This window comes from Peromyscus eremicus, chromosome 8b (genome assembly GCF_949786415.1).
Source record: "Peromyscus eremicus chromosome 8b, PerEre_H2_v1, whole genome shotgun sequence".
NCBI classification, from domain to species: Eukaryota; Metazoa; Chordata; class Mammalia; order Rodentia; family Cricetidae; genus Peromyscus; species Peromyscus eremicus.
The window spans coordinates 10,707,416-10,723,733 of record NC_081424.1 but is presented as its reverse complement, the minus strand read 5'-3'; the positions used below and the strand labels follow the sequence as shown (position 1 = coordinate 10,723,733).

Here is a 16,318-nt window from a genome sequence, read left to right as displayed (position 1 = left end):
TGGAGGTTGAAATAGAACTAATACAAAACTAAGAACATAAGACAGCTGTTATCCAGAAGGAAACACAAGCTGATACAGGCAAGATGAAGCAAGCATCGTTGGTCCTTATCAACTCAAGGGCCAGCCGTGAACGGGGACGATGTGATCATCGTCCAAGAGACAGAGTCTAAGTAAATCCCATGGGGCATCTGTGAGGGAATAGCAGTAGGGCAGGAAGAGGGGGGATGAATGGAGGCAGAGAGCACATACAACATGAGTCTTGGGAAATCGGACAGGAAAGCCGCAGACAAGGTGGTCTGGGAGTCTAGAGTAAATAACAAAAGAAAGCGCCAGAAGACACCCACAGGGTAAGGACAACAAAGAATAGGGGAAGAAAAAGCCATCATTTTTAGTGATTTTTGTTTGGTTGGGGTTTTTTGTTAATAAATCTCCTTCTCTCTCTCTCTCTCTCTCTCTCTCTCTCTCTATATATATATATATATATATATATATATATATACATATATATTTATATGTATAATTTACATTTTTAAAGTACATGTACATATGAGTGTGTATATATATGGATAGATGGATATATAAAGTCCATATGTATTTAAAATATAAATACATAATTTTATTATAAATAATAAAACAATATATAACTTTTTAAAACACAAAAATTATGAAATATTGTTTAGTAAATTACTTTAATTCTTCTTTACTACAAAATCACAGGTACACCACAGAAGCAGTTCACTAGATATTAAGCATTATATTTAAAAATGTAAAGGCATCTCACATTAAATTATTAGTACACTTGGGCCTACATGATAATATCCTTAGCAATACAGGGCTGACTCCTAGTACTTGTGGCCAAATCCATGTCACCGCACTGGTGGTGACAGCAAGTACTCACCAGCTCGAGCGGGCTGAGGCGGGTGCCAGAGATGGGCCTGGAGTCGGCTAACTCAAAGCTGGACGCGTGAAGGCTGGCAGAAGAGAGGGTGCAGAGGGTTAGTTTGTGGGGGACTTCTGCTTCTAGTGTGTGCCAGCAAACTCTAGTTGAAACACAAGTAAAGGTCCTCAAGGCAGACGTACCGAGAAAAGGCAATTTAACCGGGTTCTGACACTCAAAACTGTCAACGGTTTTCCTGTTACTTTTAGGATGACTAAAAATACTAAAAAATGAGCTAGATATGGGGGCCCATGCCGTAACCCCAGTCATCGGAACGTGGAGGATAAGGAGCTCAAGACTAGCCTGAGTTATATGACAAGACATGGCCTCAAGTGAATTTTTAAATGATAAAAGAGGGCCAGAGATGCAGCTTGGTTTACAGAGCGCTCAGTCTGTGGGGTGCTCAGTCTGTAGAATGCTCAGTCTGTAGAGTACTCAGTCTGTAGAGTGCTCAGTCTGTAGAGTGCTCAGTCTGTGGAGTACTCAGTCTATGGGGTGCTCAGTCTGTGGAGTACTCAGTCTGTGGGGTGCTTGTCCAGCATGCACAAAGCCTTGGGCTCATTTCCAGCACTACCTAAAACTGAATGTATGGCAGACACTTGTAATCCCAGCACTCAGAAGGTTGGAGCAGAAGGATCAGTAGTTCAGCGTCATTCTTGACTACACAGCAGGTTGTAGGCCTGCGGGTGACCTGAGGCCTTGTCCAAGTCATAATAAGAAGAATAATTAAAAGAAGAAATATATATATATATATATATATATATATATATATATATATATACTTTTGTGTTGTAACTTTATAAACTTGATATGGCTGTCACTATTAACTATTTCATTTCAAAGTGAGTTTTTTTACCCAGTGTCTAGAATTAACTTTAGGAATCGTGGTCAAAAGTCAAACTTTAAAAAAGAAATTGTCTTGAAAAAAATCAAGATAATCCATCACACTAACATTGAAGAAAACTCCCATAATTCTATCAATAAACACACACACACAGAGAGAGAGAGAGAGACACACAAGCACACACACCCTAGGAAAGGAGGGGAACTTCTCTACCTTATAAGGAATATCCGCAAACACCCCACAGCTCACATCATGCTTTCTAAGAGGAGCCTGAAGCTTCACCACTAAGATGAAGGGTAAGGCAAGGATTCCCCCATGCACAGCTGCTTTCCAACAGTGTACTGAAGTCACAGTTAATTCAGGAAGAGGGGGAAATAAAAGGCAGATAGATAGGAGATGAAGAAACAAAAGGACTTTGTTTGCAGAAAGCACTATCTTCTCTGCAGGAAAGAACACAGAACTGACAAAATCCAACCCACCCCACCCCACCCAACCCCCCCACCCCCCCACCCCCGCCCCTTGAGTGGATAATGGATTACAGCAGGGTTGCAGGATACAAGAGTAATACAAGTCAGCTTCCCTACATGGATAGACAGGTAGAAACCGAGAGGAAAATGCAATATAGTAAGTGCTTGGTTGTAAAGCCACCAAAACATGCATGACCTGTGAGGAAAATGGAAACTCAACGACAGGAACCAAAGGAGCATTAACTAGAGAGACAGAGCGTTTTCATGGAAGGAACACACAATATTGTTGCACTGTTAGTTTTCTTTATTGAAACATTATGTATAATAAAGGTTTTTTAAGGTGTTGCTTCCAACTTACACTATAGATTCAGTGCAATCTTAAAAGTCCTAGAAAGTTATTTGTATCAACAAACTGAATCTGAAGTGTATATGCAGAGGCAAAAGACCCAGAATAATCAACAGTAACACTATAGTAGACCCGGAATAATCAACAGCAACACTACAGTAGACCCACAATAATCAATAGTAACACTACTGTAGACCCGGAATAATCAACAGCAACACTAAACAGGAGCAAAGTTAGAAGACAGACACTGTCTGACTTGGAACGTACCATAATGCCAGTGACAAGACAGTGTTATTATACTGGTGAAAGAAGCATCATCAGAAACAGACCTGTGAACATACAGTTAAATGATGGCCACCAGAGAAGCCAAGCGATGCAGCTGCTCCTTGCTTTGAGTGGACTTAGAGACCTATAAGCTTCCTAAGTCGAAAGTTTTGTTAAGTCAAATGTACTTAGCACACCTCACCTACCTATGTCTATAGTGATATTTTATTTGTACTAAAATGTGATTCGTATGTTAATAAATAAAGTTGCCCAGGGGTCAGAGCTATTAGAGCCATAGCAAAAGCTGGGTGGTGGTGGTGCACGCCTTTAATCCCAGCACTTGGTAGGCAGAGCTAGGTAGATCTCTGTGTGTTCAAGGATACAGCCAGCATTGGAGACACACACCTTTAATCTTAATCCCAACCATAGAAGACCTGGAGGTGACGAGGCGGTCATGTGGTTGGTTTTACAACCAATGAGAAGGCAGAACAGAAAGTCTATATAAAGACAAACACACAGGAAGTAGGTCTCTTTGGGAGAGCTCTCTTGGCTGAAGAGGCTAGCTGCATCAGGCAGGTAAGGCTCTTAGCTCTGATCTCTTGGCTTTTGTCTTTGCATTGGTTCTGTGTTTCTTATTTAATAAGACAGTTGGTTACATCTACATATGTCAGAGCTTGTCATGGTGGCGCACTACTAACTGAATTGTTTACTCTCGGGATCCGGTGGCCAGTCAGAAGCTGCAGCTTGCTACTGTTGCCCAGCATCGTAAGAGTGCATCCCACAGCATTGGCTAGCCCAGGAGAATACCAAAAGTCACGGCCTAGTTTCTCCTGAGTACCCAGCACTTCCACAACATCATAAAGTGAAACTTTATACAGTGAACCATTGTTAAGTCAGTGACTTTCTGCGGTGCAGAAAGATAATCTTACACACACACACACACACACACACACACACACACCGGGGAGGCAGACTTCACACTCATCCCAGAAAAGAACTCAAATTCAATTTCAGATTCAAATGTAAGACTCAAAATTATAAAACCTCTACAAGATAGCATAGAAGAAAGTCTGGGTAAACTGGGATAAGGTGATGACTTTTATTTACAGCAGTGACATCATGCTCCAGGACAGAAAGCTGATCAGCAAAACTATACTAAAATTAAAAACATCTGCTCCACAGAAGACAGTCAAGAGAATAAGAAGTCCAAGTCTGGTAGGAAAAAAAAAAAAAAAACAACTTGCAAAAGATGGATAAGATAAAAGACTGCTATCCAAGCTACTCAAAGAATTCTTAAATCTCAACAAGAACACAAACAACCCAATTTAGAAACTGGGCCGCAGACTTGAACAGATGCCTGACCAAAGAAGACACACAGATGGCAAGCGAGCGCATGAAAAGATGCTCTGCATCACGTCACCGGGGAAAGATGCAAATCAGCACAAGATACAGCCACACACCTACCGGAGAGTCAGGGTCCAGATCGCGGGGAACGCAACAGACCGGCAATGCTCACTTAATGCTGGGGAAGCGCACAGGGGAGAGCCGCTGTGGAAGGGGCAGCTTGGTGCTCTCTTACAAACATATTCCCACCATCTGTCCCTGCCATGGGGTCCTGGGCAGCTACCCAAAGAATCTGAGAACTTGTACCTCCCTCAAAACATGCACGTGGAGGGTCAGAGCACTGATGGGCATGGGCTGTGGAACCAGAACTTCCATTGGAAGTACTCAGGTGTGCGAATAGGGTGCAATCAGATGATGCAACTTTATTAGGTGCTAAAAAGCAATGAGCTACCAAGCCAAGAAAAACCACCGAGGAAGCATCAGTTCGAGTGCGTCAGAGAAAGTAGCCAATCAGGAAGGGCTCCATAGGCACGATGCCCGCTATAAGGCATCCTGACTTTAGAGACAGTAAAATGATCAACGATTGGCAGGTGTTAAGGGAGGGAAGACTGGATAGAGAAAATGTAATCTGGTGACCTAAATGTCTGTGTGTACCCCAAAGCCAAGGGTCGGTACCTGAAGGAGGAGGGAGGTCTGTTTTCTGGGGTTCTTGATGAGGCAGGCCCAAACAGCTTCCTCTGGTCTTCCCGGGGTGTAAATGGTCTTTGGGTTCTAACCGATCTTAAGGCATTCCGCGCTTCATTTATGATTTCCGCACTGGTCTTCTGCTTGGACAGCAAAGGTCGACGAAAGGGATCCAGCTTTTCTAACTTCTGATCATTGGATGACAGCATCTTTCCCTTCAACTTAAAACGGTCTTCAGAGACACACCCTGCAAATCCAGGATACAAGGAACACACGCTAAAATAGCCGGTACATTAGAAAGAAACGCACATCCATAAACTAAGCTACACCTTTATACAAACCCAGAAATGAACACAGTGGGGGCTGGGGAGGTGTCTCAGTGGATGGCTGCGCAAGCATAAGGACCCAAGTTCAAATCCCCAGAACCCGTTAAAAAAGCTGGGAGTGCAGTGTGCGCCTGTTGCCTCAGTGCTGGAAGGCCCAGGCAAGCGACCCCAGGGCCTCTCTGGCCAGCCAGGCTCGCCCAACAGCAATCTCTAGGTTCAGTGAAAGACCCTATCTCAGAAAGTAGGGTGCAGAAATGATGGAGGAAGACAACTTCCTGTCAACTCCCTGGCTCCCACATGCCCTGAACAGGCAAGTGCACCTGCACATGCACACACACACACACACACACACACACACACACACACACACACACACATGACCAAAGCCAGGGCCTACTGCTACCAGTACTTTACTGAGCCTGAGCCCCCGCCCTGCCCCAGCCCTGCCCCACCTCAACCCCGCCCCAGCCCCAGCCCCGCCCCAGCCCCAGCCCCGCCCTAGCCCCGTGCCAGCACCACCTCTAGCCCCAGCCCAGCCCCGCCTCAGCCCAGGGCCAGCACCAGCACCAGCACCAACCCTCACCTCACATCCATAAACCTACCTGAAAGCATTGGGAGTTCTGTTAAAGTTTTAACTAAGCTTTTCCCCCTTCCCCACCACCCTCTATACAAAGGGCTTACATAGGTTAAACTGGAGACTGATGGGGCATCCTTCCAAACTGCATTTGTTTTCCAACAAACCCCAAGAATGGCTCTTTCTCTCCCATACCGTCCATTTTACTTTTGAATGAATCAATTCAAATCACCTTCAATTAAGATATCGCCCTTGGTGTATAAATACCAAATATTAATATCCAGTATTCTTCTCCCAGCCTATCAAATACTTAAAGCCATGCAGCAGGGCCATAAGACAGTAGATCCTTCTCAAATGTTAACGTGACCCACAGAGACCAGCCTAATCCAACAATGGCCCAATGTGGCCTACAGAGACCAAACTAACCCAACAATGGTCCAGCATGGCCCACAGAGACCAACCTAACCCAACAATGGTCCAGCATGGCCCACAGAGACCAGCCTAACCCAACAATGGTTCAGCATGGCCCACAGAGACCAGCCCAACCCAACAATGGTCCAGCATGGCCCACAGAGACCAACCTAACCCAACAATGGTCCAGCATGGCCCACAGAGACCAACACAACCTGAGAGTGGTCCAGTGTGGCCCACAGAGACCAGCCTAAGCTGAACAATGGTCCAGATTTTTAAAAACATAGTCTAAGTAGTATTTGGTATCAAGGTATTCATTATTTTAATAAAACCTCTTATCCTAAAACAAAAATAAACAAACAAAAACAACAAAAAAACTAACCCCAATCCTAAAAAATAAAAAATAAAAAAACCCCAACCTACACAAAGGTACTTCCAGAGACAGAAGCCTATGCATTATTCAGGCATCTTAGCCATCCAACTTTAGAACTTTGGGCTTCTACTAAAAAGAAAATGTTTTGTGACCCATGCAAGGAAACAGAAAAGATCCTATTTCCATAAGCAAGTGGTTCCTTAGACAGAGACACTTGCTACAGTATGACCCCTTCCACCGAGCTTTTACACGACAACGACAGGAACGTTCAGTGAGTTCTCCTGGGCTCCACCCCACAAGTTTCTGAAAATACAAACAACGTCGTTCTCCGCATACAAAACACCAGGTGTTTCACTAAAGCTGCCTGGGCAATTCTATTTCAGAAGGTTTTGTAATTCAGGATTTTGAGTTTAAATGAGGACTCCAGAATTATATATATATGCATATACATACACACACACACACACACACACACACACACACACACATATATATATATATATACACAACTATCAAAAGCTATGGCAGGCCTAAGACATACTTCTAACACTTCTGACAAGGTTAGATTATCAATGACTTTCAATGGGATTTGTTTCAAAATTTATAAAATGCTTTAGGTGCACATACATCTGCCTACATTTATTTCTATTTCATGTATATTAATATATGCTTATGTGTATTTTTAATATATAAATCCAGCCTCACAATACACAACTTAAGTGGTCACGGCAGGTGTGTTGGCTTGACTTTGAAAGACTCTTTGAAAGGCTTGGGGTGCGGGACAATGGTGGAGCGTGTGCTTAAAACTCCAAAGGCCCTGATTCTGATCCCCAACACCCACAAAAGGAAACAAAAGCCATGGGCACTTGAAATCATGTGACTTAGAAGTTTCTATCCAATAAAGAGGTTTCTTTCCAGACACTAATCAGGTTGTCTGCGCCTTCGGCCTTGCACAGCACTAATGAGTCCAGCAATGCCCCAGGGAATCAGGTAAAACTAATAAAGAGTCAACAGAGTGCTTGGGAAGTAATAAAGGCCCCTTGCTCCTGACCCACAGTCCTCTCTGGCTAGCTTTCGGTGTGCATCAAAAAGTACACTGAGCAACGGCGCAAGAACTCAGGCAGTCTTCTAGGAGTTCGGTAAAATATTTGCATCTATAGGTAACTAGACTGACCAAATACCTGTGGGGGAAATGTAGGTAAAGGGGTTAAAAAAAAAAAGTGTCAGGGCTGGAGTGATTGATGGTTCAGCAGTTAAGAGCACTGGCTGCTCTTCCAGAGGACCCAGCACCCACATGGTTTGGTTCCCAGCACCCACATGGTGGATCACAACTGTCTACAGCTCTAGTCCCAGGTTATCTAAGGGTAGCTTCTGGCCTCCTTGGGCACTGCATGCACACGATGGACAGATATACATGTAGAAAAAACAGCCATACACACGAAAATAATAATTTTTACAATGTGTATAAATGTTCACAACTTTCTCTGTCTCCTCCCAAGTGCTGCTTTGTTATTTAGTAAGAATGGGTACAAAAATAATATGACCTGTACCATTTATCTCTGGTTATTAATTAATTAATGTGAATTTAATATTAATGTTAACATATTATTAGTTAAATCAAACTTAGAAATGTTTACTAGTATGGATAAACTGGTGACAATTGTGGTTCTTTTGGTAAAGAGGATGTTTGGTTTGTTTTTTTTACAGTGGTTAAGTTACAAGTTATTATCAGTTAGGTTGTAAATTATCAGTGGGTTTAGTCAACTTGGAAAATAATTACTAAGAGTGTGAACATCTGTTTGCAACAAAGCCTGCCAGAACCCTAACACAATCACACTGCAGAAATCTTAATTTTATGAAGCCTTCCCGCCAGTGGGAGCGAGGTTCACTCTACCAGAGATAATCAATGGACACAAAGGCCGTGTGTTTCCTACAGGCAGAGAGAGGCCTCCACCTGGATCTCTGGGAAGACAGAACAATAAAACTCTGCCTTTGTGCTAAACAGGCTGGATCTCCAACGACAGTGAAGCGTTTTCTTCAATAGCAAACAATGTGCTAGGTTCTCTTGAGAACATCATCTGGGCAAATCTGTGGCAATCCTACGGGGTAGGTAAACTCAAAGCAACAGTGAGGGGAAATCGATGCCATATGCCCAGGACTGTTGGCCAAGCTATTACAGACCTAGATGGGTGGTCGGAGGCCATGTTTGGAAGCTGTGGGCTGCAACACTTCCCTATCAGTATAAAAACACTCCAACATTTTCCCTACAAGGGAAGCCTCCCCAGTACGCACCAGCTGAGTGTCAGCCTTACTTGTATCCAAACGATTTCAATATAAAGAAGAAATTGAGGGGGCAATGAAAATCGACATAAATGGCCATGTGACCGCCCAACCGGAAACGATTTCAGGTTAGGAGAAGGCCTCTGGAGGCAGCAGCGCTTGAGCTAGGTTCTGGAAAATAGGCTGACTCTGAGGGCCTGACAGTGGCCCTGGAGGAGAGAACCGTGAGGAAGCCAAGGAAGGGCATCGGGAGCATGCGTGGCTATGCGTGGTCATGCGTGGCCCAGCCGCGCTGCAAGCGTGAAGTCTGGATGGGGACCACAGGGAGAGCGACATGTCAGGGAGAAACAGAACACAAGCTGATGCACAGACTGAAGATCTTCAAGGTTGATGTCACTCGGCAAGGGTGGGCAGGAGGAAGAAAAGAGAGGAAAGGAGACAAAACTGGGCAGTTTATATATAACTCCACCTCCCACTCTCCCCGAGAATCACCTCCTCAAGAACCCTTCCTGGGCATGCCTTTCCCACACCTTTACACTGAGTTTGGAGGCCTCTGCACAGACTCCATGAGGTCCCAAGTGTTAGAACTAGCCGCTCATCATCTGGTGTTGGTCTCTACCCTGGGACTCTGAACCCCAACCCTCCAGAGTGGCCCAGCTGGAGACCACACATACTTGAGCTAAAAAATTCCCAGATGAAGGCTACATGGCTTCTTTAACTGGAGACATCTGCTGTGGTAGATTATAAAAGTATATTGAACTTCACATTGACATCTGATTGTGAGTTCAAATAAAGTTCCCTCTCTCTCTTTCCAGTTGCCCAAAAGTATGGGACTGGACAAATGCTATGATCAGTGAGCCATGGATGGGCAGCCTGAGATCCAGGAGTGACAGTGTCACCAAGAGAGAAACGAGATGAGAAGAGCAATGGGCAGTGGAATGAACCTGCTCCCACCGGCGGGAAGGCTTCATAAAATTAAGATTTCTGCAGGGTGATTGTGTTAGGGTTCCAGCAGGCTTTGTTATAAACAGATGTTCACACTCTTAGTAATTATTTTCCAAGTTGACTAAACCCACTGATAACTTACAACTTAACTGATAATAACTTGTAACTTAACTACTGTAAAAAAAAAAAAAAATCCTCTTTACCAAAAGAACCACAGTTGTAACCAATTTACTCGTACTAGTAAACATTTCTAAGTTTAGTTTAGCTAATAATATGTTAGGGAACAGGTATGTGAGAAGATGGGAAGAGGCCAGAGGCAGCACAATTGTAGACCTACAGGGGTCAGAGAGAGGCCAGGAGCCCTTCCAGAAGAAACCAGGGGAGAGGAGAAGTCTGCAGAGAAGAGGGAAGCTACATTCCGTCCTGCACCACACTGTCTTCAGTCTGTGGCAGCCAATGGGACCGCGAGGGGATGGGCGGCGTCTGTAGCAAGTCTAAAGCAGTAACTGGTGTTGTTGTTGTTGTTGTTTTGGTGTGTACGGGCATTTTGCCTGTGAAAATGCACAGGCATGCACCCCATGCATGCAGTGCCTGCAGAAGCCAGAAGACAACACTGCATTCCCTGGAACTGGATTTGCAAGTGGTTGTGAGCCACCATGTAGATGCTGGGAATCAAACCCTGGTCCTCAGGAAGAGCAACCAGTGCTCTTCACCACTGAGCCATCTCTCCAGCCCCATGTGTTATTTTTAAAACAAAGTATTTCTTATTGATGTGAAAGAAATTCAAAGTCACTATTTACATGGTTTTATACCTAATTATAAAAACTTACACAGCAGCAATTGCAGTTCCAGGGAATCTGATGCCCTCTTCTGACCTCAGAGGGTACTGCATGCACATGGTGCACATACATACAAACAAGCAAACACTCATACACATAAAACAAGAATAAATACATCTTTGAAAAAAAAAAACCCTACCATTACTTTTGCTACTAACAGCACCTGAACCAGACCTTTCAGGCTAAGTATAGCATTACCCTATCAACACTGCCAAAATCAGTGTTCATGGGTGCACACTCCTTTCCCTGCAAGCCAAACACTCAGGACCTTTCCAGGACTGAATTACTTTAGTGTTAATATGAGTATCCAAAAAGGCACAAGAAAAGTGCTTAGATGTCAGAGCAAGTGTTAACGTCCTCTGCTGAGCCACAGCTCTGTGACCTGGGGCAGGGTATTGAACATTTCTATGCTTGTGTCCTCTTCTATAAAAAGCACGGATGGTGATGGCCTCTTACGGCAGTTTTTAGCATTGCATGAGATGGCCCATATGCTTTAGCACAGGGCTTAGACCTTAGAAACATTAAGAACTACTGTCTGAGTGCTATGTGATAAAGATAAGCAGAAAAAAAATTCTTATGAATGAAAATATGCACTAATAAGGGAAATCACAAAATAGAATGAAATTTGTTTAGTGTTTTCATGTATATCGCAAATTTAAATTTTCAAGTAGAGAATGCTGTCCTTGATAAAAACAAAGTGTTTTTTTGTTTTGTTTTGTTTTTATTAATGGCTTTACTCAATGTCAGGTACACCAAACCAACACCAGTGGGAGTCAGAACCTTAGAGATTCACAAAGTGGGATACAAACAGTGTGACTTGCTTTTATACCAAGCTGAAAGAATTTGAAGTCGGGATGGGATGTAAGAACCTGCTGCAATATTCACGGCATGGGTCATAAGAGGCACTCTATACACATATGATGTAATTAATATTGTTCCACTTGGACGCATCTGTTAACTAGAAAAGTTCAAGTTTGCGGTGTGAGACCGTGGCTACACAAAGCCCCTTAGTCTACAACTCTCTCATTCAACCAGTGTTACTGAGCTGCTGTTATTAAACACCAGGCGACTGACTAAACGCTCAGTGATTCAGAATCTAACACCCGTGTGGACCTGAGGGTATGCAGCAGTACCTGGACACTATCGGGGACAGAAAAGAGAACAACAGCGGTGTGTGTGTGTGTGTGTGTGTGTTGGGGTGGGGGGGTGTCCCTGGTCAACCTGCGGGGGACTCCTCACCTCCCACGCGCAAAGCGGCTCTGTCACTCAGGGCAAAGCCCGCTCCTCCATCGGTCCAGGTTAGGGCCGAGCGTCGCAGCATCCTCACCTCGCCCTCCCGCCCTCCCGCGCCCTGGCTTTGCCCTGCTGACTAGCGTCTCCATGGTAACCGTACACAAACCACCTTCGGCTGCAGGCGGGGCGGTCAGCCTGCAGACCCTCGGCGCCGCGGAGCGATGCGATGCAGGATGCGCTGGAGTTGGTGCTGAGAAGGGGACTGCGGGCTCAACTAAGAGCACCTGCGACGAGGGCTGGACACACAGACCCCCGCGGAGGGAGATCAGCTGGTCCTCCAAGGCAGCAGCGACAGAGAGGCGGGGCGGGGCGGGGCGGGGCGGCCCGACTCCACTCTCCACCACCGAGCCTGCGCGCCAATCCCGCTGCGCCTGCGTAGCAGTGCCGAGGCGTGGCGAAGGCGGGTTTGGGCGTGCCCGAGGGAGGACACCCTCGGGGAAAAGGCAAGGGGAGGTGGAGGGAAGTCTTCTCTTACAGTAACAGTGTATTCAACCATGTTTGCTTCTCCCCGTGAGATCTCCGAGCCTCCATTAAACAGCAGGCAGAGGAACAATTGAATGTTTGGAGGAAAGAGTCGGTTTCTGATCATGGATGCCAACATCTACCTGGAACCTGTTTCTTAACCTCTCCTCTCTTACACATAAGGGAGGAGGGTGTTATCCCGTGTGTGTCTAGCTGAATCTTGGGCTGTGACAAAATAAATATAAAGCGCTGTGAACGTAGCAACGGATGCTAACCCGTTAGATACTTTTAACTCCGTGCATTTGTGCAGCACTCAACAATTTACAGAGCAACAGAACAGCTAAGGATCCGAGGTCAGATCAGGTGAGCACCAGAGCGATTATCGTCGAGGATTGCTGTAGCCAATCACTACAGCCCAGGCCCAAAGGGGAGGGGAGGAGTCCCATGTTTAAGTTTTTAGTTCAAATTCTGTTTGCTCCTATACGGAATCATTAGGTGACGCTTGTGAGATACAAGCCAGGCATAAGCTCTAGGTTCACACAATGGTTTATAAATATAGGGGTTATCAGAGCAAGTGTTGTGAACACTGGAAAAGTGCCGTATCCCATGGTGCCAAGTGTCTTGTAGAGAATGACTAAATTGCATCTATTTTGCACACATACTACGTTTGATGAGAAATGACACCTGGAACTAAAGAAGGAAAAGGTTTTCCAAGGGCTTAACAAGATTTCCCACATCACGGACACTGAAAACTCAGTGGCTGATTAAGTTTAGGACCCCAAACGAAATATTCACGTTCTTTGGGATTGAAATCCCCAACAGCGATTCAACAGAGTCTGTCCTATGAAGTCCCATTTACTAGTGACCAGACTCCTTTATGCAAAAGGACATTGCCTGTTGCATAGAAAGCCGTAATTAGTGTTTTGATTTCACAGTTTGTGAGATGTGATAAAATATAACTCCATTTGGTCTCTTAGTGGTCTTTCAAAATACAGCTCTGTTTATCTGACCCTAGGTGGAAAGTTAGGTAGCACTTTCTAATTTTTCTGCTATTAAATGACTGGTAATCCAATATTAACTCAGCCTCAACGTTGTTCTAAGTGATGTCTGGTGAAAAACATCAAATGTATCAAACTACAATAGCCAATAGAAATTCACCTTTCAACTCTCTAACCCTCACCCCACATTTGGGGTCTACAGTGAGCCTTCCCAAAATTGCAGTAAGTTGACTAACTATAAAAGTATCATCTCCAAGGCAGGCAGTGGTGGGGCACGCCTTTGATCTCAGCATTCAGGAGGCAGAGGCAGACAGATCTCTGAGTTCGAGGCCATCCTGGTCTACAGAGCAAGTTCCAGGACAGCAAAAGCTACACAGAGAAACCCTATCTTGAAAAACAAAAACAAACAAAATTATCATTGCCATTGAAACATCAGCTTAAAAACCTGTAAACCAGACATGGCCTCAGGCCTATAATCCCAGCACTTAGGAAATTTTGGCAGGAGAATTACTGCAAGTTCAAGACCAGCCTGGGCTACAGCATGGGACCTTTTCTCAAAAGACAAAACAAATAAACCAACAAAAGCAAACTGGTTATATCAATAATTATTAGCTACAGTCTTGTGTCTAGGTTGTTGGTCCAAACTAGACCTTGTAGGCATACCATTGAAATACGAAGCTAGTCAACCTAGTAGGCCAGATATCAGTCCAGCAAGTTAGAATAACTGAAAAGAATAACAAAGACAGAATTACAGGGAACAGTTACTTGAAGGAATAATGCTATATAGCTTACATTACTGTAATTCAGTGTATGGGAAAATATTTAGGCTACCACAGTAAGAGACCGGTGTGGCTGATATGGCTGCTCCTCCAGGTATCTGGTGGCTTTTTAACAGGATTGTACACAGATGGCTTTTGTAAAAAAAAAAAAAAAAAAAAAAAAAAAAGGACTTCAAAGCTACCAATATGTTTTATAGACCTTAAAGAGAAATGATTAATTATAGGCATGTGACATTTATAGAGGACTTTATAGTTTCCAATTGATTTCCTCTGGAACAGTTCATTCTGTTGTCTTATTTAGATTTACAATAAGCCTGAAAGGTTAATCCAAGGATTATTATTTGAATTTGAAATCAGAGGTCAGAAGGTTAGGTAATCTGTTCACAAGCATAGAGCCAGTAAAAGGGCATGTGAACTGGTGTTCTTGGTGTCAAAGTCCAGTCGGCTGTCCTGCTGAAATAACTGTAATCTTTCGGGCCAAGGCCTCTCCTCCACAGAATGGGAAGTACTCCCTGGGTGGCTGTGGTGGGCTCCAGACATCAAGAGGAACTTCACAATCTTCACTTGAACACGCTCCACGAAACTTCTGGATTTTGAGTTAACAAGAGGATTGTGTAAGTGGTAAATTAACAATGTAATATTGTGAACTCTCTGATAGAAAAATGAAGGGAGGGGCTGGAGAACTGGCTCAGCAGTTAAGAATGCTTGTTGCTCTTACAAAACACCAGAATTTGGTTTCTAACACCCACATAGAGTGGCTTGCAGCTCCAGCTCCAGGGAGCAGGTGTGAGTGCTCTTGCACACACACACACACACACACACACACACACACACACACACTACGAAAGAATATAAACTTGTAGATGGCTTTTATTTGCAGATGCTTGTTGTGGGATTTTGTACACTGTGTGAAAATGTACTGTTGTGATTGCTGCAATAAAAAGCTGAATGGCCAATAGCTAGAAAGAGGTATAGACAGTCATAGAAAAAATTGTTTAAAAATAATAAAGTCTTTGGCCGGGCGGTGGTGGCGCACGCTTTTAATCCCAGCACTCAGGAGGCAGAGACAGGTGGATCTCTGTGAGTTTGAGGCCAGCCTGGTCTACAAAGTGAGTTCCAGGAAAGGTGCAAAGCTACACAGAGAAACCCTGTCTCGAAAAACAAAAAACAAAACAAAACAAAAATAATAAAGTCTTTAAAGAGAGAGTAAAGTAATACAAAAAAAATAAGGTATATAAAGCTGATACACAGGGCATCTGGATCCTGTATGTACAAAAAAAAAAAAAAAAAACAGCTGCAGAGAGACATTGGATAATAGAAAAAAACTGCTAAATTAAATCAACCCATATATTTTAAGAATGTCTTATCTTCAAAATGGAAGTCAAAAAACATGTTATGTTAGGGGAGAGGTTATGCCTTTGTTTCCACAGGAAACAAAAAGTTACGGTTCTCTTTAAAATTAATAAAGATCAGATTTGATTGGGCGAGATCTGAAAATCTGTCTACAAATGCCAGTAGATCTTACAGCTTATAGTTTACACCACACACGCCTTGTACTTAATGTCTATTTCTTATTTTGACTTATCTATTAGGTATATCCTTGAAAAGACATAAATAGTTCATTAACATTCAAATTCCTTCCTCACCATAAATTTATGACTATAACAGAGATGTAACTTTTAGGAAAGAAATGCTTCTGGCAACGAGTAAAGACAGCTAACTTAAAATTCTGATACTCACTTCAAGATGTTCAGTCATTTAATTATATTTATCACACAATCCCTGTAAAGAATTCGTCAAACTGATAGCCCATGCAGTTCTTGCATACAAATTCAAAAGCACATATGCATTTAAATATAATTCGGTAGAACTTTACAATGTGTTGAAAATTAACTAAGTTCATGAAACTTGGGGGACATAAAGCTATGGCTGACTGGAGGCATCAGCTCATAAAGTCACAGGACAAACCTCTATTGAACGGGGCTCAGCAGTTGCCTGGACATCTAAGGATTAGTTCACTTTTCCACACTTTCCCCGTACCTCTTTGCCTCTGCCAGCCCTGACCACAGAGCCCGCAGAGCTCAGACAGTTGACAATGATTCTAATGAGGAAGGGACCATTCAATTGCCACATGAGTACAAAGGATGTAGTT

General features: G+C 43.7%; 1 protein-coding gene across 1 annotated transcript in view; it reads right to left on the bottom strand.

The window, feature by feature from the left end:
* Armc2 (armadillo repeat containing 2) overlaps positions 1-12,000 on the bottom strand; it is a 106,448-nt gene extending 94,448 nt beyond the window's left edge. Inside the window, exons 1-3 of the mRNA XM_059272486.1 lie at positions 11,874-12,000; positions 4,878-5,133; positions 899-971 (exon numbers count right to left, since the gene is read on the bottom strand). Coding sequence (XP_059128469.1) covers positions 899-971; positions 4,878-5,133; positions 11,874-11,955 — 411 coding nt within the window. The 5' untranslated portion in view covers positions 11,956-12,000. The remainder of the gene's footprint in view (positions 1-898; positions 972-4,877; positions 5,134-11,873) is intronic.
* Between the last annotated feature and the right edge of the window lie 4,318 nt (positions 12,001-16,318).